The sequence below is a fragment of the Toxotes jaculatrix genome, chromosome 8 (genome assembly GCF_017976425.1).
Source record: "Toxotes jaculatrix isolate fToxJac2 chromosome 8, fToxJac2.pri, whole genome shotgun sequence".
In the NCBI taxonomy this organism is placed as follows: domain Eukaryota; kingdom Metazoa; phylum Chordata; class Actinopteri; family Toxotidae; genus Toxotes; species Toxotes jaculatrix.
In genome coordinates, this window is record NC_054401.1 from 4,427,045 (window position 1) to 4,449,436 (window position 22,392).

Genomic DNA, 22,392 nt, shown 5'->3' on the forward strand with positions numbered 1-22,392 from the left:
GTAAGGACTTTTTCAGCACATAAACTACTACAGGTTCTGAAATTGTGAGATTGTGCATCTAAAGCAACAGAATTCCCTTAAAAGCTTGTGCTGGAATCATACATTTTCAAAGGGGAAAGGGAAAACAGCAGCTCTCTTCTCTAGAATTATCTGAAAAATGTTATTTTTCTATCAACTCAAACGCTTTTAGAGCTTTAGCTAAAGTTCAAAAAGTGGTGGACAAGAAAAGTTGGCTAATTCATTCATTCAAAAGCTTTACTGTCGTAACTCCAGGGAGGCAAAAGTGCTTTTAAGTTATTTACATTAGACAGGAACAATCAATACTGGGAAAAGTACAGCAAAGATAAAACTTTTGACACATATGAAAAATAAATACAGCCACATGTAGAAATACTCAATTATTGCAAATTGAAATATCTAAAATCTAGCTGATTCATCTCTTCTAAATCTACATTTGCAATATGTATGAAGCAATCCAGTGAAAGATAATTATAAACTATGTTCTATACAGCATGTAAAATGAGTGGTCCACTAATTGAAGGGTTGGTGGTTCCTCAGTTTCTCTTGTCAAAGCCCAAACACTGATGTTAAGGCAAGAACCTTATCGTAGCTCCCTACCACTTATGGTAAAAGTGTTTCATTGCTGCATTGGGCAGAAACAGGTTCCTGACTGGTTATTTTATCCATAAATTAAATTAATATCACAATATAAATTTAAATGTTTTGTGCTTGAAGATTTCATCCATATCACCATGTCCAAGTAAAATTCCTGGAGAAGTTGGGGGTTAGATGCTAAGCACTGGGGCTGCTGATCGAAGGTTACCTCTTTTTTTCCAGGCAGTATTTTCAGAATCTGGAATTCAAAAGTAGGCATTTCTGGTCCAACTTCACCTACTTTCAAGGTGCACGGAGAAAGGAAATAGTCTTAAAGAGTCAAAAGTCTACCGGTACTTGTAGTTTCAAGAGCAGTCTCACAATAAAGTTATTCTTTACAGTACAAGTGTAGCTGCAGTTTTGACCCTTTAAGTCTAGACGTTTAACCCGTCACCTTCCTGTAACTTGACTTCTCTGGCTTGAGAGCAACCACCAGCCAGACCGATCACTGTGTATCATCCTCTTATCTTCTTAGGGGCTTCTTTGAAAGCCCATATTCTGCTTTTTTACCAGTTGAGCATAAAGGCCTTCTCTGTTCAGCAGTTCATCATGACTGCCCTCCTCCTCCACCATCCCATCATTGAGGACAATTATATGATCGGCCTTCTCTACAACACTCATCTTGTTGGATATCAACAGCACGGAGCAGTTGTTGGTTTGGTTCAACAAAGCTTGGTGGACCTGTCAAATACAATCATGACTTGGTGTTACATGTAGGAAAGGGAAGTAAAATAACGAGCAAGAACGTGAGAAACAAAAGAATTTCCTACCTGGTATTCATTCTCAGTGTCCAAGTCACTGGTGGCGTTGTCCAGTATGAGGATTTTGGGACGTTTGATTAAAGCTCTTGCAATGGAAATGCGCTGCTTCTGGCCTCCAGACACCTGACCTCCCTTCTCCCCAGCATCTATGCAACAAAACAACATACTGTTATTATGTTTATGTACTTCCTTGGGGAATAGTGAATGTCTTTTGCATTGGGCAAGACCACAAGGCCAAAGTGCTGTTGGTTTCAGGAGCACTTAATTAAATTCATCTGCCGTTCCACAACTGTCAGCAGGGTTTCTACAAACTTAAGGTTTAAGACCTTTTCAATACCACACAGAATTCAGTTCAATAACCAGCAGGATGGATTAAATAATTAAAAAATATTAATACATTTTACTTTTTGCTAAAACTTTGACACAGTGAGTGTTCTTCCAAAATGTAAAAAAAAACAAAAAAAAAAAACCCAGTGAAGAACTCCATTTCAGGATTGATTCTTCTGAATGCCAGTGTTTGTGGGACAGACCTGTGTCATATTTATTTGGCAGTTCCATGATGAACTCATGGGCACTAGCCAGTTTGGCAGCCCTGTACATGTCCTCTTCAGTGGCGTCACTGTAGCCATACTTGATGTTCTCCCTCACAGAGCGAGCAAACAGCACACAATCCTGGCTCACCACAGCAATCTATAAACAAACAGGATGAAGAGGAAATGTCAGTGGCACAGTAATTGTCACAGCTGAATCTAAGAATGGTTTGCAACGAGGGAAACTAGAAATTTTCAATAAACTGTGATTCACCTTCCCTTTAATGTCATCCATATACAGCTCTGGGCTACTTTAATTTCATTTCCATGTTCTGGTCTCAGCTGCAAGATTCACTTACATATTTGCCATCTAGAATTTTTGCGGTATGATGACTTAATAAACCCTTTAGGGTGTCAGTACCTCACCCACACAGTAGTGTAAAAAGGTTGGATAATTGGATAATAAAAATAAATTCTGCAAACCATCCTCAGTGTCCCAAAGGAAAGGTCCCGAGAGGCTAAAAAGGTCCTTGCAGTCTTTGTTGTTTTTTAATGATGACATAGGAATTTAAAACTAATATGTTGTTTTTCATTAAGGACAAATGTTAAGGCATTAACTTTAACTTTCATTTTTCTACACTGCCTTAGGACAGCACTTTTTGTTGTTCTGCCCCCTAGTGCCCAAAAATCCTTAAACAGTCTTCTTCACTCCCTATGTGGGCACCTAGCAAGGTTTCTTGGCTCATTACCACTGCCAACTGTCATCAACAAGTGGCGGGAATATGTATGTTTTGTCCACAAGCTTATGTCCTTGTGCTCAATAGAATCAAATCACGGACCCACTCATAAAAACTTTAACTCACCAGTGGTCAAAAACTCCACAGTTTAAAGATATTTTAAACTTCTTATGGTGATAACTTTAAAACAAACTACATGTCAGTGTGAGCTAATTACTTAAAGTCAATTACAAAATATAAAACAAACCAACTGCATATTGCTTCTGTTAAGCACCCACCTTGTCATGTAGGTACTGGTCTCTGTAGCTTTGCAGTGGTTTCCCATCCAACAGGATCTCCCCTGCTTGGGGCTGGTAAAACCTCTCCAGCAGCTTGACACAGGTGGACTTCCCTGATCTGTTAAGCCCCACGAGAGCAGTAATTTTTCCCGGCTTTACCTCCAGAGACACATCCTGGTAGAACAGAGGAATATGTGATTAAAAGAAAATGTGATTGTAAATATAATAAATGCACAAGTGATAAACATGCATACATACATACCTTAAGAACAAGATTGTTTTCATCTGTCTTGCCAGAATAGGAAAATCTAACATTTCTGAACTGAATGTGTCCCTTCAGATTTTCAGGGGCCAAAATGCCATCTGGGGGAATTTGGGGTTTCCGATCCAAATACTCAAAGATCTTCTCAGAGGCACCAATCGCCTTCTTCACTTCTGGGTAATAACGCATGACAGCCTGGAAGAGAAGCCGTAGTGAAGGTTGAGCAAAACTGGGCACTAATTGGTAAGACTGCGGGATATTTTGAACAAAACTATTATCTGCTGCTCGGCCTGCGGCTCACCTCAACTGCAGAGGCAAACTGTAGCTCATAAAGGACGAATGACACCAGGTCTCCACTGCTAACGGCCCTTCTGGTCACAAGAGTCCCTCCATAGTACAGAATGCCCACCTTCAGGGCCAAAGTGGTCATCTGGGGGCACATAAAAGTAGTAGCTTATAAAACATGGTAAGCTTTTTATTCCCATGAAAGAAACTGTGTTAAAAGAAACTCAAAAATTATTTCACTTCAATAAACGTACGGACCAGCTGCATTTCAAAATGATCTTTTCTGGCTGTAGCAACTGATAAATGAAATGAGTTAAAGAAAAGTGAAAAGTGATAAAAAAGTCCACGGGTTTTAAAATATCCAGTCAGCAACCTCTATGTGACACTGCAGACACTACGTGCAATTATTCTCAATGTTAACTCCCACTGTCGTACTCACAGACCAAAAAAGCTAAGAAATATTTGCAAATACTTTATAACACGTCTGTATTCAACTCACGCTGTTGGCCCAGTTAGAAGCTGCATAGGCCGCTGCTTCCTTTTTATTAAGGGCGTAAGTGTCCTCCAGCCGCCGTCTGTACCTCTCTGTCTCACCATCCTCGTTGGCAAAACTCCTCACTGTCTTCATGCAGGAGAAGGTCTCTGTGGCCACCTGGTTGGCCTTGGCCAGTGACTCCTGAACCTTTGCAGCAACAGTCTGAAATGTGGATAATAATTAAAACTAGATAAAATTCAGGAGAAATTTTAATAAATAAATTGTAATTAATAATAATTGGTTTGCTTTCTGGTGAAACTGGTCATTCTATGCTCAGGGTCTGTCATTTTATCTACACTGAAAATATTTTTGACAGAACTTTGTTTTGTTTTGGGTTTTTGTTTTTTTAGGATCAAGAGATTCAAAGTGGAATAAGGGAAATGTGGGGAAACTCATCTCTACCTGGTAGAAGTGTCCAGTGAGTTCAGGTATGACCCAGATGATGGGCAGTCCCATGCAAGTGAGCAGGGTCAATTTCCATGACTGGCTCACCATGAAGAACAAGAGGAAGCCAAAGCGTGCCGTGTACCACATCAAAAGGCTTAGTTTCTCACTCAGCGCCTCGCTCATATCGTTGGTGTCCGTGGTAATGCGGGACACCAGTTCACCTGAGATAAGAGCTGTGCATTAGTCTTCGCAAAAGAATGTCTAAGGTTTATTCACAATGAACCACTGTATATGACACATTTCCATTAAAGATGACTGTGTTGAGTCAGTCGTAAAGCACAGGTTGTACAAGACTCACCTGTGGAAGTGGCATCAAAGAAAGCAATCTCCTGTTTCAGCACAGCCTGGAAGACGACTCCCTGCACCGAGCTGTGTACGCGGCTCATGGTGACATTGTACGTGAGGTCACATACAAACTCAAGCACAGCACTGAAACATACAACAGAGGACAAATTACACTATTAAGTATAGCAAAAAAAATCAGTACAAGGATATTATTACACCACTACGTTAACCTTAAATTTTCAACCTGAAAAAAAATTCTCTTTAATGAAAAAGAGAGGAGACAAAGATTTGAGATACTGAAATCTTTGAAGACTCTAAGCTTAACTGTAAAACTCTGGTATTTTACAACCTTATTACCAGTGATGCTTGAACTGCTTTGTTACAACTTAGGTTACATTACCTGGCAATGGTCAGTAGTGTCATGATTGTGATGGCCTCTGTGAATGCGTCAGGTGCTTCTTCATTCATGATCCAGTCAGCCACTCGGCCAGTGTACTGAGGAATAGCCATCTCACCTGAGATCAGAAGGTCACATCACATTATCACAAGACTGATCTGTGGTGAACAAAGATTGTCAATGTAATTACTGCTGGATTGACCTAACTACCTAACCTACTCGATTCTAACCTGGTTACTCTTATTCTTAGTTAATACTAACTGCTTTGTGAGTGAAGCTGAGAACATGAAACCTTAAATTAAGGTGCTGTCTCACTTACCATAAGAAGAGAGAACCACAAGAGACAACACAAAAACAAAGCGCCACAAATAGGGCAGCATGTATCCTATCAGCCTCTTCAGAGGGGAGTCTGTGTCCTCTTTAGGCTTCTCCGCGGGCGTCTTCATGAACAGAGATGAGATGTATCGGCCCCAGGAGAGCAAAAGAGATGACACATATCGGCTCCAGTACAGCCAGGCCACTACTGTCACAACATAACCCTGCAACACCTGCAACACAAATGGCAGGTTTAATACACAAATCCAGAAAAAATACACAAATCACATTGCTTCAGACAACTCTTGCAAATGTTAGGACAAAGAGAAAATGCATTAAAGAAACTAGTTTCCAAGCATTTGTGTCCACAGAGTAAAAGAGTAATGGGGGATTTCTCGAGATCATCAGCCTGGTTTGGTTTTGGTTTCACTCCTGTTCCTGTTCAAGGTTCACTATCAATAAAATCTTAATCAAAGTAAGTAGTCTGGTCTTTCTGTGAACTAGGAACAAAGGGGTGGCTGGTAGTGGTGGTGGAAGAAGTACTCAGATCCTTTAGTAAAAGTAGAAATACCAAAAGGTAAAAGTTACAAGTAAAAGTTCTGCAAGTTCAAAATGCAAATACTAAAAGTATTAATTTAAAGTTCTGTTAATTCTTTCAGTGTTTTACTGTAAAATCTTTGATTCTTTTTACTGATTTTAATGCCTTTGATCTGTAGCACAGTAAAGGTATAAATTGACATAACGTGGAAATTCTCATGCCTAAAAATTGTACTTCTACAGCACTTTATCAGATACAGTCCACCTCTGGTATCTACTGTGCCCCACCCACCAAATGCACTTGAGTGAGGCACTTTAACTATTTAACCACTTTAACAATCTTTTCCTGGTTTGGATTTTGGACACAACAACATGTGGGTGTAAAACTTGTTTGCAGCTGAACCGGAAATCTAGTGTCTCATACTTTTTCACCATTATGTGAAACTACATCATGGTCTGAGACCCACAAAGCATCATGGGCCTTGTTCTGAATCCATCACACCCAGTAACATACTAACAAACCTAAACATGTGTTAAGAAACGTGCCATCTGTTTTATCAATCTGATCAATCCTACAACAGATCGCGGTTTCAAACACAGGAGCACAGACACTCACCCTGTCCCATGAGTGCCACCCCCACAGTTCCTCCAGCGTGGACTGCCCGAGCACCCAGCAAAGAGTGGTGTACACTGGGAAGTGGAAGCAAAGGACCGCCAAGCTCTGGAGCCCCTGGAAGCTACTCATCCACGGCAGGCTTCCGGGGTAGGTGAAGGTGAGGAGGACGAGGAGGAAGGCCCGGACCACCCCTCCTCCCCACAGAGTGAGGAACGGATGGGAGAGGAGGAGAGGTGACAGCTGTGCCAGGCCGATGGTGTGCACCACACACACATCAAAGCACATAAAGAGCAGGGGGGAGAAGTAGCTCATTTTCTGCATAATGCTGCAGGTCCTGCAAATACAAGTGACACGGAGGGTCAGGTTTTGGTTTCTCAGAAACTTTAGCATGGATGTGTCTTTCCTGTGGGCAGAAATATTCTTCCTGTCCACCCTTGTGTAGCTGCATATACTAGACCTATAATTTGATAAGTTATTATGTTGACTGCAAACGTTTTTGGCCGTACTTTCATTTTCACTTAGTCGGCTGATTTCTTTGAAACGGCAAGACAGTACTCCTACCCCACACACACACACACACACACACACACACACACACACACACACACACACACACACGCCTATGCACCTACACACCTAAACGAACGAATTAGCCAGAGACTGTAAGGTACAACATAGCTATTAACATTATTTAGTCACAATCCATGCTAGCAACGTTAGCTCGTCAAGTTTAACTAGTGCCAGGTGTTAAAATACAACTTACGCTTCCTTTCGAACAGACAAGTTTGTTGTGCCACACCTTTGATATTCACCTGAGAGCGAGAAACGACGCCGATATTGTCCGTAGCAAACTAAAACCGTCAATTTAGTAACCCAGCTCCGGGCCGGCAGCAGAGTCTCAGACGTTAAACACGGCTGAGACTGAAACCGAAACTACGTGAACTGTTTATAGTCTCTCGCTAAGGGAAAGTCCCCTCCGTGTCCGTGTCCGCCGCAGTGGTGGGCGAGACATTTACTGTACGCGGCACCGTGTTTGTTCAAAGTCCAGCTTTCATAAACGTGAAACAAACAGCTTTCATTTATGTTACAGGTTAAAAATAATAATAATAATAATATGAGCTGCGCGCGGTGTGAACCTGGACTATTCCAAAAGTCCAACAGCGACACCGCGTGACGAAAAGGTGAAACTGCCGGAACTTTATTGCTGCTGCTGCTTCTTCTTCTTGTGGTCATAGACTGTATTCCTCTTCTTCTTTGGTTTTTAACGGCGGCTTGGACCCTAAATGTTCTACTGCTGCCCTCTGCTGGAGGTAATTACCTCCTACAGCGTCCAACATGTCGCGTTTGATTCAGTCTTGTTGCCTTTAGGAAGCTGACCATGCACCTCCTGTCTTTTCTCCAGCTCCTGTTAACCTTAATCTGTTCATTTCCTCCACCATATATTCCTTTCTCTCTGATACATATTTACTGCAATTAACTAAGTACGTGCTCTACAGTTGCTGATATCTGGTAATGATCACAAAAACCAGTTGGATGCTTCCCTCTTTATTAATTTCTCTGCATACAATTCCCTTTCTCTCTGTGCGCCTCGCTTCCTTATTCTTGTGTGTGTTAGCATTATTTCATTAAGGAAATCTTGATGATTACTGAGTGGGCCTGACATAAGACTGTACAGGGCAAAGACTGCATCACTACAGACTAGGACTTTGTTTGGTTTGTTTTGCTCAACCCATTCTAATGCCCTCAACATATGCAGATATAATGTCATAAATAATATCATACATTATTAATGTATAATATTACCAAGAAGAAATATTACCAACTACCATTTCTCAGGTAATATTTGTAAAATATGTAGGGATTTCTTTTCTTTTCTTATCCCCCCGCCGGTGGTTTTGCCTTGTGTTACAGCCCAAAAAGACAACTGTGAGACCAAAAACCCCCACAGACACTTTGAACTCCATAATAGCTTCCTTCCTTTCCCCTGCTTTCATGTTAGAAGAATGGGATGAGCACAGCTATAAATGTTCTTGCTATTCTAAGCAACCTCTTTGCAAGCCACTATAAATCACTGACACGTAGAATATGTTTCCTTCTGTGTATGTTTTGAAAATCCAGTCCAATCTGTTTAATCTGCGAAGGATGGAGATCTTTTTACTTAAATATAAGGTTATTATTATTATTTCTGAATGACTGACCATAAACTTGCTCATTTCTGCCTTCGAAGCCAGTGCGCATGCTCAGACATGGCAGCTGCCTGTGAGTCTCCTCAGATCCGACACTTAACATATAAAGGAAAATAAAAAACCTGAGCTGAGAACCGAGCTGACACATGTTGGGCTTCGCTGTCGGAGCCGTGATGGAGTAAAGAACCGGCAGCGGGGAGACTTCTGATCTGATCTGGATGGAACCGACGGGTCTACGGGACGTTTTCAAATGTATCACACTATGTAAGCCAACACCTGAACATACACACATGTGCCGTGTTCAAGGGTTTATCGTAGGTAAGCCTGCACGGAGAGTGACTAGGAATCAGCAACAGACAATTTTAATGAAATACCTGTCATGCCCACCGTCACAGCCTTCTTCACTCACCTTTTCGATGAATGTCAGGCCCTGCACCGCCTACTTCTACGTAAGCCGCAAAAACACCTGGATTTGGACACATGGCTTTGTTGTGTACCGTTAAAAAAAAAAAAGAAAAAAAAACAAGAAAGAAAAAGAAAGGATGAACAGTGTTTTTAGATTTGTTTCAGGTTCTAAAAACTATTATACTATAAAAACTAACTACTATTTGGGAAAACTGTATTATATTTATAAAAGTAAAAAAGAAAAAATAGTAGCCTAATAGTAATCATAATTTCACTGCCTTTTCCCTCATCTTGACCGCATCAGATCAGGTTTTGCAGATCAAAAACAGTTTTGTGAAACCTTTAACTTTCCCTTTAACTGCCAAATAGGAAGCTATGGGGTGTAAATGGATGAACAGTCTGAAAACTAATCAGTGAATTTAAAAAGCATGTTGGTGTTTTGCTTGATGCACGAGGCTTCAACAACCTGTTCCTTATGTTTAGCCATTGCAGCAATGGAGGATATTGGTCTCCTTCCCAAACCCACCAACGACCTCCCTGTTCACAGACCCACGGTCACGGAGACTTTTGGGCTGCACCACATCCCACCAGGTGAGTATGAGTTCAGAGCTCATCACAGTGTCAGTCTGAGTGTCTGATGCTTTTTAAACATACAGAGCAGTTATCTTTCATGAGAATTAATAATCAGCAAGATGTACTGTATATGTGCTGTTCCATCCAGATCATCTACATGTCTCTGATGCAAGCAGGAAATCTGATGTGGACAAAGATGGACCGTCCAAAAAAAGGTCCCACTCGGTGATAATGGCACAGATGATTCCCCAGTTTCCTTTGCAGAACCCAGTGCCTCTGGGTACTGACACTAGTAAGTAACAGTGTGGTGAAGTCCTGTATAACTTTATAACTGGAGCTGACATGTAGTTTTAAGAAGGTTAGGTAATGTAATATTAATCTGGATCTTGATCAGATTATATATATGTTTAAAGAACAGATTGAAGTTGCTTAAGTTTGTCAAAGTTTAGTCTAAATGGATGGGTTTCGTGTAGGCAGTGGCGGCATGTGTCATAACAATGCTCAACCTTTATCGGAAATTAGTCCTGATACTAATTAGTAATTAGTACATTTAGGGAATGTACTGTATAAATCTAAGTTAGCCATTTGAAAATGTTGTGTTTGATAAACGAATCATTAATCCAGCTGTTTTTTTGTTTGTTGTTTTTTGGGGGTTTTTTTTTACAGCACTTTTTAATACATCTGCTAAAAACGGAAGCACAAATTTGGATAAGGCAGAGGCCTCCAGAAAAACTCCCAAAGCCAAAATCGCAGATCCATCAAAGTGGAAGCAAAACAAGCAGAAACAGCTGAGGATGGAGGGAAAAGCATACTTAAGCAAACGAAAAAAAGACGGCGAGATTGTGACAAAACAGCCAAGAGCAATGGGACAGAGGTGCACCTCGAATGCGTGCAAGAAGGCATCAAACCGGCTTTGCAATGAAATCAACGAAGACGCACGGCAGAAGGTGTTCGACGAGTTCTGGCAGCACATGAACTGGGCGCAGAGAAAACTGTATGTAGCAGGGCAAGTTGACCGTGACCCCGTGGAGAGATCCCGAGCTGTGGGGTCACAGTCGAGAAGATCGGTCTCGCTCCGTTATCACTTGATGGTGGATGGCAAAAGGAAACAAGTATGTAAAAACATGTTCTTGTCCACTCTGGGCATAGGAGAGTGGTCTGTGCTCAACTGGGCACAGGAAGGAGCAACAAGAAAGAGTGAATCATATGAAAACAAATTAGAAAAGAGGCAGGCTGTCCCTCAGTGCCCACAACAGAATCCTGCTCCTTCTGCACTTAGTAATACTGTGGAAGCCAATCAGGGTGAGTGTTTTTCTTCACTTTTTTCAGCTCTCTAAACTTAGTTGTAGGGCAGAATCAATTAGCTGAATTATTGATTAGTCAACCGATACAGCAGTTTTGTTAAAGAATTAATTACCATCATTGATCAAGCGCAATGCCAAGCATTTGCTGGTTCTAGTTCTCGAAATGCGATGATGATGCCTGCTCTGCTCTGTTTTCTGTCATTGTAAATTGAATGTCTTTATCTTTATAACTGCCGGATCGACAAAACGAACAATTTCGAGATGTCACCTTTGGCTCTGGGAAATTGTAACAGGCATTTTTCACACTTCAGTGTACACAGTAATGCTTCATGCATGTTAATTTGAGCTAACTGGAGTTAGACCAGTAAGCCTGCTAGGCTGATATTAGCTTAGTCAATAAATAACAAGAAATTCCAGCATAGAGAGCAGTGAAAGCAGAGAGCACTGAAAACCGTAAAATGTCCCACTCGGTGTGTATGTTGATCACAAAAAAATCCAAGGAAACAGTATCAAGATTGTTTGTTTATGTTTTTAAAAAATTACAAAATCAGTCCAAATATCATTACCAGATATTTAGACTCTCCCCACTATCAGTGGGACTATAACATTAATGAAATTTCCTTGTTTTTTTGCAGAGCAAGTGAATGTCAGTGACAAAGACAAAAACAGGGCACCAGAACCAGAGGGGCCAGCCAGAAAGAAATCCAGAGTTGCCAAGCCCCTAACGTGGAAGCAAAATCGACAGAAGCAACTTCGAATGGAGGGCAAACCTTACATTAGCAAACGAAAGAAAGATGGCGTGACCATAACTAAAGCTCAGAGGACAATGGGACCAAGATGCACGTCCAGTGCTTGCAAAAGGGCCTCCAACCGCTTCTGTGCTGACTTCAGCGAGGAATCGAGGAGCAGCCTATTTACTAGTTTCTGGCAGTGCATGAACTGGACTCAGAGAAAGATCTATGTGTCTGGACTAGTTGACTGCGACCCGGTGGAAAGAACGCGAGCACCGTGGACACAGTCGAGAAGATCAGTCTCGATGCGATATCATTTGATAGCCGATGGGGACAGAAAACAGGTTTGCAAAAAGATGTTTCTCTCAACTTTGGGGATCGGAGAATGGTCAGTGCTTAACTGGGCACAAAATGCATCCCAGCAGGGGAATTCAGAGGAAAACGCTAAGAAGCAAACACAGAGGAAGTCTCGTAAAGCCTCAGAGCACATAGTCCTGAAGGAGTTCCTGGAGAGTTTACCGAAAGTGCCCTCATACTGTTGCGGGACAGCCATCTCTAAGCTGTATCTGGAGCCGGTCTTCTCAAACATGTCCGAGGTATACAGGCACTACTACAACCACTGCTTAGAGAAGAAGACGACGCCACTCTCACGGCAGGTTTTCTGTGCTGTGTTTAAAAAGATGGATTTGGGACTGTGCGACCCCAAAAAGGATCAAGGTTTTACTTTTGGTGCCACAGGAAACTTGTTGAATGAGCTTTGGGAGGAATACTGCATGGAAAGAGGAGCTCCAGGGCCACAGCCAGAGAAAGCAGGTAGCCAGTAGAAAAGGATCTATGTTGGATTTCATCGCCATGTTAATATCTGCTGTGTATTACTCCATTACATACAGCATGATCATATACACGTTGTGGAAAGTTTGATTCCAAGACTTTGCCCAAACGACTGTACTTACTGATCTTGATTATATCCTGTTAAGCACAGACAGTGGTTCCTTCTTCTAAAGCGATCCAGTCGTCTTCATGCAGCTGAAGAGCTGTTTCACTTAAGTGGAATTATTATTTAAGCAGTACATGCAGTTTGTTTGTGTAGTGGAGAAGTCCAAGTTGTTCCTTAAAATGCAAGTTCTTTTCAGAGTCTTTGTCAACCATCACATAAGGTCATGACTAAAACAGAAACCCTTTTAAATGTGGAAAAAATTTACTAAAACATATTCTGAGACTCTTTTGTTTTGAATTTCAATACACGTTGAAGGTCAAAGTGTCTGAAAGGACTCACAACACCACGAACTAGTTATCTGTTTTTATTTATTTCCCTCTGTGCTTGACAAAGAAACTTTGGCTCTAAACTGTTCTGTTAAATAAGAACAAATAACAGAAGCACTTTACAGAGTCCTGTCAGAGGCAGAGCATTCACAGTCAACTTTTTTGGACTCAGCAGATGGAAAAAACAGATGTGTGTGCGTGTGCTTCTGCACTTGTTTGAGAAGGTCAAATTCAAACTACTGCTGAAGCTTTTTGCACACCAGCAGCTCACATAACCCATATTGTGTTGTTTTTTTTTTTGTTCAAGTTGAGTTTCAGTAAGAACTTTGAATACGCACACACACACAAACACATGCACATACAGTCATTGCCCTCCTATTCTTCTCCACACAGTGGCAGGAAGTTGTCCAGATATCCGCAGGGCCTCTGAAAAAAAAAATAAAAAAGAGCGAGTGAACAGAGTGGACTGGGTGGTGTTAGAAGGTGTTGGTCGTGGTGACGGTGGTGATGAAATTGGGCGGCTTCCCTCAGAGTTAACTGTTCACTGTGAACAGCGGGGTTGTAGCTGCACCGCGGGGTTACAGATTTACAAACGCTGTGAGTCACAGCTGAGCTTCTGTAGACCAGAGGCAGGTTTACCAAACAGCTGGACAGGACCTCTGATCCGTCTGAGCAGGGGAGAAGAAAAGGCCCACAGCTGGTGACCTGAAGAGCCTGAAGATGTTGGCTCTGAGGATGTTTCTTCTGCTGGGACTGAGCTGGACATGTCGAGGTGAGTTAGCTGCTCTGTTGTCTACAGATTTATCTTTCTTTCATACATACATGAAACACGGCACCTGTTCAAAGTGCAGCTGAACGCCAAATGTTGACCAGTTTGAAAGAAGTGATGACTGTTCCCTGAGCTGTGTTAAATTAATTATTGATTTTTAAGCTTAGCTTATGACCTGTTCATACTAAAGCCCTGTATTTTCACTGAATAATGATTTCCTTGAAAATAACTTTTCTCCAAATGTATAATTTTTTTTAAATGTTTTGAAATTTACATATTTGTATTTTGTAAACATCTTTTAATTTTCTGTTAATGACAAAGTGAAAAACTTTTTTCCCTAACAGTTTTTTTTTATGTTAACCGCTTCATTTCCTTACTGACATACTTTTATTATTTATTTTTCTTGTATGTCTTTATATAAATAGAACTTATATTTTTATTCCTCCTGCTCCAGGAAGTCCCTCTTTGCTGATCAAGTGAAAAAAAAGTGTAAAACACTTACCAAGTCTAATTTCAGCTCTATTGTCCATGCTTTTTTTTCTGCTCTGACTTTATGGTCCCCGCACACACCTGCCAACCCCATTGTCCGACTCCATCACATTCCTCGTTGCTATGGCGACGACCTTCGACCTTTATCAAGTCCCCAGCCCATTCCATTTCCTGTTGCTATTCGCTTCTCCTGGAAACTTCCTGTTTATGTCAGTCCCATTTCCTGTTCCCTTTAACGGTCCATATCAGGGCCCACCTTTCATGGCTTGACCTGCATTGTTATGAATAGTTGCTAATGCTCTGAAACAATGAGTGGCTGAGCTGGTCCTGCGATAAAATACAGGGAAAACAGTTTGCACAGCCAGTTTCAGTACTCTATAATGTCGGGTTCTGGGAGCATGAAAAAAAAAATGCAAGTCCTACTGAAATAAAACACATTTTGCTTTATTTGCTTTGAGTGCATGTACGTGTGAATGTGGAAGTGATGCAAAGACTTTGCCTTTGACATTTCTCAGTGCTGACCTGAAGACACAATTCACCTGCTGTTTAAATGGCAGACACATAGAAACTTAATTCATCTACAGGACAATCTTCTAGATTTTAACCACAAGAACTGTTTAAAAAGACCACAGTTTATGTGTTTGTCTCCACAGCTGCATCTGGTGATCCATGGGGTCATTGTCCAGTCAACAGAAACTGTAAGGACAAGTTTGGAGACGGGTCATGTGACAGAGAATGTATGGAGCCCGAGTGTCTCAGAGACGGCTTCGACTGCCTGAAGGACAGGAGCCATTGCAAGTAAAACACCTTTGTTGTCATCTCCGTAGGACTTCATGAGAATAGCTACAAAAGCATTTCAAGCTTATTAGTAAATGTTTTGAATTATTTGTCCAGGCAAATTATGGTTGTCCTTTTGAATTGTATTCAATTGCACTGGTTTATGTTTATTTTTAATATGAAATTTGAATTCTTGCAGTGAATTGTCCATAAAGTCATCTAATGCCAGTATAAAACAAACAAATAATAGTAATGATCCTTCATGCTCCCTGCACATATACTAACATCTCTATTCTGAGAATGAAAGTTCATTCTTGACCTTGAAAATAGCAGTTTGAAAGCTGAATACCACATCTCACGTTCTTCGTTTAAAGAGCATGAGGTGGGGGAAAGAAAGCTAGTAAGCACACCTTAAGTAAAAATTGTTTTGTCTAATATTCTGCTTTTTTCTTTATATCCTTTCATCCCTCCTCATCGTGGCTCTCAGTCCGGCCCACATCCAGTACTGCCGCGATCATTATGCCAACTCCCACTGCGAGCAGGGATGTGACAGCGCCCCCTGTGGATGGGATGGCAGCGACTGCTTCACACACCAGAGCCCTCTATGGGCTAAAGGCACCCTGGTTCTTCACACTAACATCCCTCACCGTAACACCTTCTCCAACAGCTCCCTGCTGTGGGCCCTCAGCGTCCTCCTCCACTCACCACTCAAACTGAGAGGGTCCACCCCCCTCGCCACCAACAGGAATTTGTTTGACTTTGACGCTCAGCAGCTCGCCGACCTGCTGGCCCAGGCAACACCGGCTGACTCGAATGGGTGCGTGAACAACAAATCACCTGAAATCACAAACCTGTGAGGAGGTGGCAGTGACCAGCCTTCTCTGAGCTTCAAAAGAAAAACAAAAGCAGCGTCTGTCAAAGTCTAGGATTTTTCACGAGCTTTTCAGCTTGTTGCTTAAAAGAAAACCATGAACTGATCCCAGTTCAGACTGGCTTGCATGGATACTGATATGAATTTTCATATCTATTTATTTCCATTTTGGAAGCAAGTTATCTCAGGATTATGTTTTGTTGATTTTTCTATTTATTTGGTAAGAGGGTGCTAATGTCAAAAGTCCTGTTTCCTACAATCTCTCTCTCTTTCCTAGCTCCCTCCTTTTCCTCCAAGTGGACAACAGGCCATGCTCCCGTTCGCCCTCTAACTGTTTCCCCTATGCCACCGAAGCAGCCAGTTTCCTACGTGCTGTAATTTTACTGAAGACCACCTCGTTCCACACCCTCCCTCAGCTGAACGCCGTCATTGGCATTAGAGGTGTCCGAGAGGAAATAGGAAGCAGGGAGGAGGAAATGGTAAAAGGGGAAGTCAAAGGTAGGCTCACATGTCCTGTCGCCTGCACACATATACACACACACACACATCCAGCTTTGAATTTCATCCAAACAAAACGCTATAAAACACCTTTCCGTTTCCAGTGTGTAGATGTGTCCGTCACTGCTGCAGGTTTTGAGTTTTGTTAGATATACAGCAGAGAGGGATGTACAAATATTTTCAGGCTTATATGTAGAACTAACTAAACCATAAGGTTGATTTGTTGCACAAGATTAAAAATGGTAATTTTTAAATAAAGAATACATATACTTTGGTTTTGGTAAGATTAGGGGAGGTCGAGTTAACAAAGGTAACGTCATATGGCAGGGCTGCTTTTTAGCCAGTGTGTTTGATCAAAGCTGAAATTATTTTTTAACATTAACATTAGCATTTGTTCTTTCAGAGTCAAACCCTGTGTGGCTTTGGGCTGTGGTTGCCATAGCAGTTGGCCTGCTGCTGGCGCTGCCCCTGGTTTTGTTCCTGGTGGTGAGGAGGGTGAGGCAGCAGCGGGCGGAGAGGGAGGGCAATAACAGGATGAGACACCGGTCCACGGTCACCAACAATGATGGCAAAGCCAAGTCCTGGACACCGCACGCAGCCCACCAAGAGCAGAGGGTCAGATCCAGTAGGGAGAAAGACAAGATCAGCTTAAGGAAAAAGAAAAAATCCAAGGAAGCAGAGAAAAAGAGGAGGAGGGAACCTCTGGGCGAGGACGCCATTCGAATGCGGTGAGAGGAGATGCTTTGAGAGGATGTTTTGTCTGCCAGAGGAATGATCTCATGCAGACAAGTTTAGTTTATTCTAAAACAAATGAGCGTTCATCCTGTAGAGTTACTGTGAAGACTGAATGTCACTTTTTGTCCCAGAACACTTCACATCACATTTCCCACTTTCACAGCAGCAGCTGCTGAAGAGAGAAATTACTCAAAACTTTTCTAATACCAATACAACAATTTAAACCTGTAGCTGTGGAAGTAAGAAGCCAACTCTCTGCCGTTTTCTCCATGTTAATGTTAACCTGTCTGTTATGGTGAACATTTGTGCTTAAAGGATTAATTTTGATGAACTGAGTTGACAGAAAATTCAACCTCAACATATTTGATTATTGACTTTTGTTAGGCAGAAACTTTCTCCATATGTTTCCTGTCTCTCTCGCATAAATATTGTTTAAAATTGCTCATTGCCGTGACACGGTAAATTTCTCTGCCATGTTTCAGGGCCCATGTTAACTTTCTTAAAAACTACTGTGCTCTGCCTGATTACATTTTACAAAAACAAACCCTTGTGTTTGGGTGTGGTGCAGATTCATAAGTCAAAATAAAAAGGCAGGAAAAGTGAAGGAGAAGTCCACGGGACCACAACAGTTTTTAATATGCAACATAAAAACTGTGCTTTTGTCTTCAGGCCTCTCAAGAGGGACCAGGATGTAGGAAGTGACACAGACTTTACCCAGAGTTCAATGGAAGACATCAATGCAAGATGCTCCAGGCGACAGGAGGACGCCTCCATCTGTGACCACAGGACCCAGGAGCAAAAACACTACCGAGCTGGACCCTCACAGCCCCGCAGACCCATACAGCGTGAGGATTTTCAGTCAACTCATTCATTTTCTCACTAAAACCACATCATATTGCCACATGACATATTCTGAAATTCAGCCTGCATTTACTGTGAAAATTGGAAAGACTTTATGCAGTAAAGACACTACACTCATATACACAGTGTATGTGTGAATGACTGCATGTAAACTATATCCTTCCATAGTGTTTATGCGTATCAAAACTCTTATGTCCTTAAATGATTCTTGTTCTCCCTTAGCTCCACCTAGAGGATGGGAGAGAAACGCCATGCCTCCTCCTCTGCTCAGTCCTCCTCAGCAGGTCTGTCCTCTATTTGTTTTCTTTTCAGGGTTAATATTATGTTATCCATGTTGTGAATTCTCCTTCCTTGTCTTAATGTTTTTTGTTTTGGTTTAGTTTTTTTTTTTTTTTTGCTGTTTCTTTGATTTTGCTTGTTTTTGTTATTTCTATAAGTAACAAGTAACGTGTTTGTTTAGTACTTAATTGTTTTGGTTTGACTGTGTTAAATGTGTTACCTGAGGTTTATATTCATCATGGCTTGGTTGCCTTCACAGTCGGCAGAGTGGTGTGGCCCAGATGGGTCTGTGGTTCTGATCCGAGCCGTGCGTAGCGGGCTGGACAGAGTGGTTTTGGAGCTGCTGCGAGCAGGAGTACCAGTTAACAACACGGATCATACTGGTAACGCATCCCCATCAGAGTTACTCATTTTACTTCGATGTCTGAAAGTCTGACTCAACCACAAACCTCAGTCAAACAGCACTTACATGTAATTTTTGGTGCCTGACAAATTCTGCTTTAACCTCCATACATGAATTGATTGGGGGAAAAACAGAGACTGATTTTGTAAAAGCTTTTTAATTCAAGTCTACAGCGAACTAACGGCTCTGTGAAGCTAAATTGAGCTAAATGCTAACACCAGCATGGTAACACGCTCACAGTGGCAAGACTAACATGCTGATGTTTAGCAGATATTATGTTTATAGCATTTGATAATTAACAGAACTAATGTTTTGAAATTGGTCATAAACCAAACAAATTAAAATTCTGAAGTGATGACGAAGCTAAGTGATTATTACGGTTCACCCTGAGGGGGGCGTGAATGTCTGTACCACATTTCACTGCAACCAGTCCAAAAATAGCATGTTCAGCTCATGAGCAAGCCATTATTTTCTGACACCTGTACACTGAGGGGTTGAGTAACTGGTGTAACTTACCCCGTCTCTCTCACGTCCTCTTTTTGTGTCCCTCCTCTCCCGTCCTGTCCTCTCCTCTCCATGGCTTCCATCTCTGCCTCTCCGTCCTCCTCCAGCTCCCCTGCTGCCCTCGTCCGACTCAGAACAAAGTTAATGTGCTATAGAGCTCAAACTCTGGTCGTTGGACATATTAACTTTGTTGCTCATCTTTCTTCTTCTTGCTTTTGGTGTCTCCCAGACCTCTGTCTTCCTGTTTTCAGTGTTTATGTCCCATCTCTGTCATCTCTTTGTCGCTTCAGCTGAAGCAGTTCATCTCCACATCCCTTCCCTTCATTCTCCCTCTCTTCACCATCTGGGCTCGACTCTGTTGTGTAATGGTTGTTCATTGGCTGACTTACTCCCTCCCTTCTTCCCCCTCACCTCCACTCACACTGTCTCTCTCAGGGAGATCAGCCCTGCACTGGGCATGCTCAGTAAACCACCTCTCCCTAACAAGGACCCTCATACGCTATGGGGCTGCTGTGGACCTGCAAGACAACAAGGTGAGCTTTGAAAGTTTCTTCATGCTATTGGTATTAAGAGGGATTAAGAATCACATTGAATCACACTCATATTTGTACTGTAAGACAGATTGGATTAAATGTCTTTCAAACATCTCACTAGTATGATATATTTATGATTATGTCTCTGGTAGGGCGAGACACCGCTCTTCCTCTCTGCCCTCCACGGTTGCTATGACACCGCCAGACTTCTCCTCCTTCATGGTGCCAACCTTGACCTGCACGATCGAAGGGGGCGTCGGCCGATCGACGTGGCCAGAGAGGGCATGCGTCATCAGGTCCTGGAGCTCCTACTGGCCCACCAAATTCAGAGAGGACCTGTCCCCGTCGACTCAGCCAACGACATGCTGTGGGAGGACCGCACTCTGATGTACTCGCCATGGGTCGGATCACAAGGCCTGCCTGGAAGAAGTGCCTCCTTCTCTGGGATTGTGGGGCATCGGGATATGACCACGCCACCACAAAAGTACGTTTTCATAAATATAGTGCACATAAAGACAACAGTATGTGTTTCTTTATCAGCCCTCTGGTGATCAGAAGTTTACAATCAGACAGTTAGTCAGTTAATTGATTAATCCATTGACAGAAAAACAACTATTTGCCAGCCTGTCTGTGAATGGATCAAGTCTAATACCCTGATGACTTTCTTGTCTTGTCAGTGATTGGTCAATGAACAGAGTGCAGTACCCCTCCCCTCAGAATTGGCGACCACAGCTTAACCAATCAGCAACAGCCCTGGTCCCTCCAAGAGTCATGGGTCGCTCCCCTCGGCCAATCAGCACCTTACAGGAAGTGACCTCGGAAGACGAGGATCGTGACAGGCATCAGGAAGTCCCCAGAGCTGCGACACCTCACTTCCTCACACCCCAGCCAGCCCCTCGGCAGCGTTCCTTTTCCTGCACCCAGCATGCATTGCAGCGTCGCTCCAGTGCCCACCAGCCAGAGCCCAATTATATTATTGTGACAGACAGAACAGCCACTGAGCCCATAGAAAGAATAGTTGTTTCACCTCCCACAGATGCTGCCGCCCAGTCAGATCGCCAGCCCAATGTAAATGTTGACAATCCCGGTCGAGCAGAACAAGCAGCAGTGAGTTCAACAAGCGCAGAGCAGAAATCTAGAGGTGAGAGGTCAAAACATGCTACTGACTCCACACAAACAGCCTTGTAGAGAAGAGGAAGAAAATAAATGAAATTTTAGCTGCCTGTCCATTCAAAAAAAAACTACTCCGACAGAGGGACACTGAGTTTTAGTTTGGCATCAGGAATATTTTTGTTGCTCTCAATGCAAAGCAGAAAGCTTACAAATAGCCCCCAGCTGGAAGAAGTCCAACCTTTATTTAGTGTCATTCTGGGGTCACTTCAGTTTTCACCCAACCTTGCCTAAATTATTAGAATTATATTTTTTATGAGGGAGGGGGGATATTGATATTGTAAACTCAAAATTTTCTGTTACCTGGCACAATCAAATAGGTAACTAACAGAACATATCTAACATGAATTCCAGTCAACTGAGGTGAATCTGGCAGCCAGTCTGAAACTGAACTACAGCGTATTCACACTGTTTTGTCATGTAACAGGTTGAATTCTGATTATTGCAGAAATATTGAAGGAGAAATGATTAAAAAAAAGAAATAATGTACATAGTTGCACAAAGATTTCAAAACCCTGTTGCTGCATGCAATAAAGTGAATTTTCATGTGAAAAATACAGATAATTAATTTTATTTTCACCTGTGCTGAATTTTGTGGATGTGCCCAACATGGCAAGACAGCCACACTGTTGGGGTTCACAACAGACTCCCCCACTGCACTGCTGTACTGTTCTTCCACATTACACATATTTCCTATATGCACAATCATATCAAAAGGAAAAATTATAGATGTCTTTTTGTCTAATTCAATACAAAGTTCAGCCTGACATATTTGGTATGTTACCAGAATTTAAAGTTCCTATGTGTTTGAACACTCACAGCTGCATGTCATAAAGTTATGTCCTAAAACTTTAAAAGATCTCCCACGCACAATGTATTGAGCTATAAAAACCACATGGATTGACTGTGGTTGTATGCAGAGCTTTGATCCAGACTGGCGCGTGCAGCTGGGTTTTCCCCCGCCCCCCACTCCAACTCTTTCTCGTGGGAAAGGGGGAAATGGCGCTGCATTTACAACTTTACTACCTGTTAAAACTGATACATCGGTGGAAAGGGTGGCACATGGAGGGGACACTTCCCGCGTTCCCACGCGCATTCACCTCCGATTGAGGTGCAAATGGGTTACAGACAGAAAGAAGAGTGAGCATGAGCAACTCTGCAGTTCAGTGACCTGGGAGCGTGCAGCCTACAGTATTACGCAGGACAAAAACACCATATTCTCTCTGCAGTAAATGGGATAGCAGCGCTTCTTTCTCTTAATTACATCTCTCTTTAAACGGGCAAAACATTTTTTCACTCGGTGCCGATGTCAAAGCAGGAAGATTTAACATTACGCACGGGAATAGCGCTTTTACGCACGGCGTCAGCTCCTTTATCAATCTGAAATTATTTATTTAGTTAA

At 42.2% G+C, this 22,392-nt stretch overlaps 3 protein-coding genes across 6 annotated transcripts; 2 read left to right on the forward strand and 1 right to left on the reverse strand.

Moving 5' to 3' along the window:
• Window positions 1-241: 241 nt before the first annotated feature.
• tap1 (transporter 1, ATP-binding cassette, sub-family B (MDR/TAP)) lies at window positions 242-7,792 on the reverse strand. 3 transcript variants are annotated; one of them, XM_041043904.1, is made up of 13 exons: window positions 7,439-7,792; window positions 6,640-6,973; window positions 5,491-5,719; window positions 5,175-5,289; window positions 4,788-4,918; window positions 4,445-4,650; window positions 4,007-4,204; window positions 3,524-3,652; window positions 3,223-3,417; window positions 2,961-3,134; window positions 1,946-2,105; window positions 1,425-1,561; window positions 242-1,335 (listed from the first exon to the last, which is right to left on the reverse strand). In XM_041043904.1, the coding sequence occupies exons 2-13, from the start codon at window positions 6,958-6,960 to the stop codon at window positions 1,126-1,128; spliced, it is 2,205 nt and encodes a 734-aa protein (XP_040899838.1). In that variant the 5' UTR covers window positions 6,961-6,973; window positions 7,439-7,792; the 3' UTR covers window positions 242-1,125. The 3 variants fall into 3 exon arrangements, with proteins under 3 accessions (XP_040899838.1, XP_040899837.1, XP_040899836.1); XM_041043903.1 differs by having other exon boundaries at window positions 7,452-7,791; XM_041043902.1 differs by having other exon boundaries at window positions 7,403-7,791.
• A 1,111-nt stretch (window positions 7,793-8,903) lies between these two features.
• Window positions 8,904-13,024, forward strand: LOC121186208. Of its 2 annotated transcripts, none has more exons than XM_041044885.1 (5): window positions 8,904-9,089; window positions 9,714-9,821; window positions 9,952-10,095; window positions 10,470-11,105; window positions 11,743-13,024. In XM_041044885.1, the coding sequence occupies exons 1-5, from the start codon at window positions 9,044-9,046 to the stop codon at window positions 12,660-12,662; spliced, it is 1,854 nt and encodes a 617-aa protein (XP_040900819.1). In that variant the 5' UTR covers window positions 8,904-9,043; the 3' UTR covers window positions 12,663-13,024. The 2 variants fall into 2 exon arrangements, with proteins under 2 accessions (XP_040900819.1, XP_040900820.1); XM_041044886.1 differs by having other exon boundaries at window positions 9,980-10,095.
• A 421-nt stretch (window positions 13,025-13,445) lies between these two features.
• On the forward strand, window positions 13,446-21,545 carry notchl (notch receptor, like). Its single transcript, XM_041045346.1, has 11 exons — window positions 13,446-13,873; window positions 15,013-15,157; window positions 15,624-15,953; window positions 16,285-16,505; window positions 16,909-17,233; window positions 17,910-18,085; window positions 18,324-18,385; window positions 18,640-18,763; window positions 19,723-19,820; window positions 19,973-20,304; window positions 20,498-21,545. Exons 1-11 carry the CDS (start codon window positions 13,822-13,824, stop codon window positions 21,006-21,008), a joined length of 2,376 nt encoding a protein of 791 aa, XP_040901280.1. The 5' UTR covers window positions 13,446-13,821; the 3' UTR covers window positions 21,009-21,545.
• Window positions 21,546-22,392: the final 847 nt, after the last annotated feature.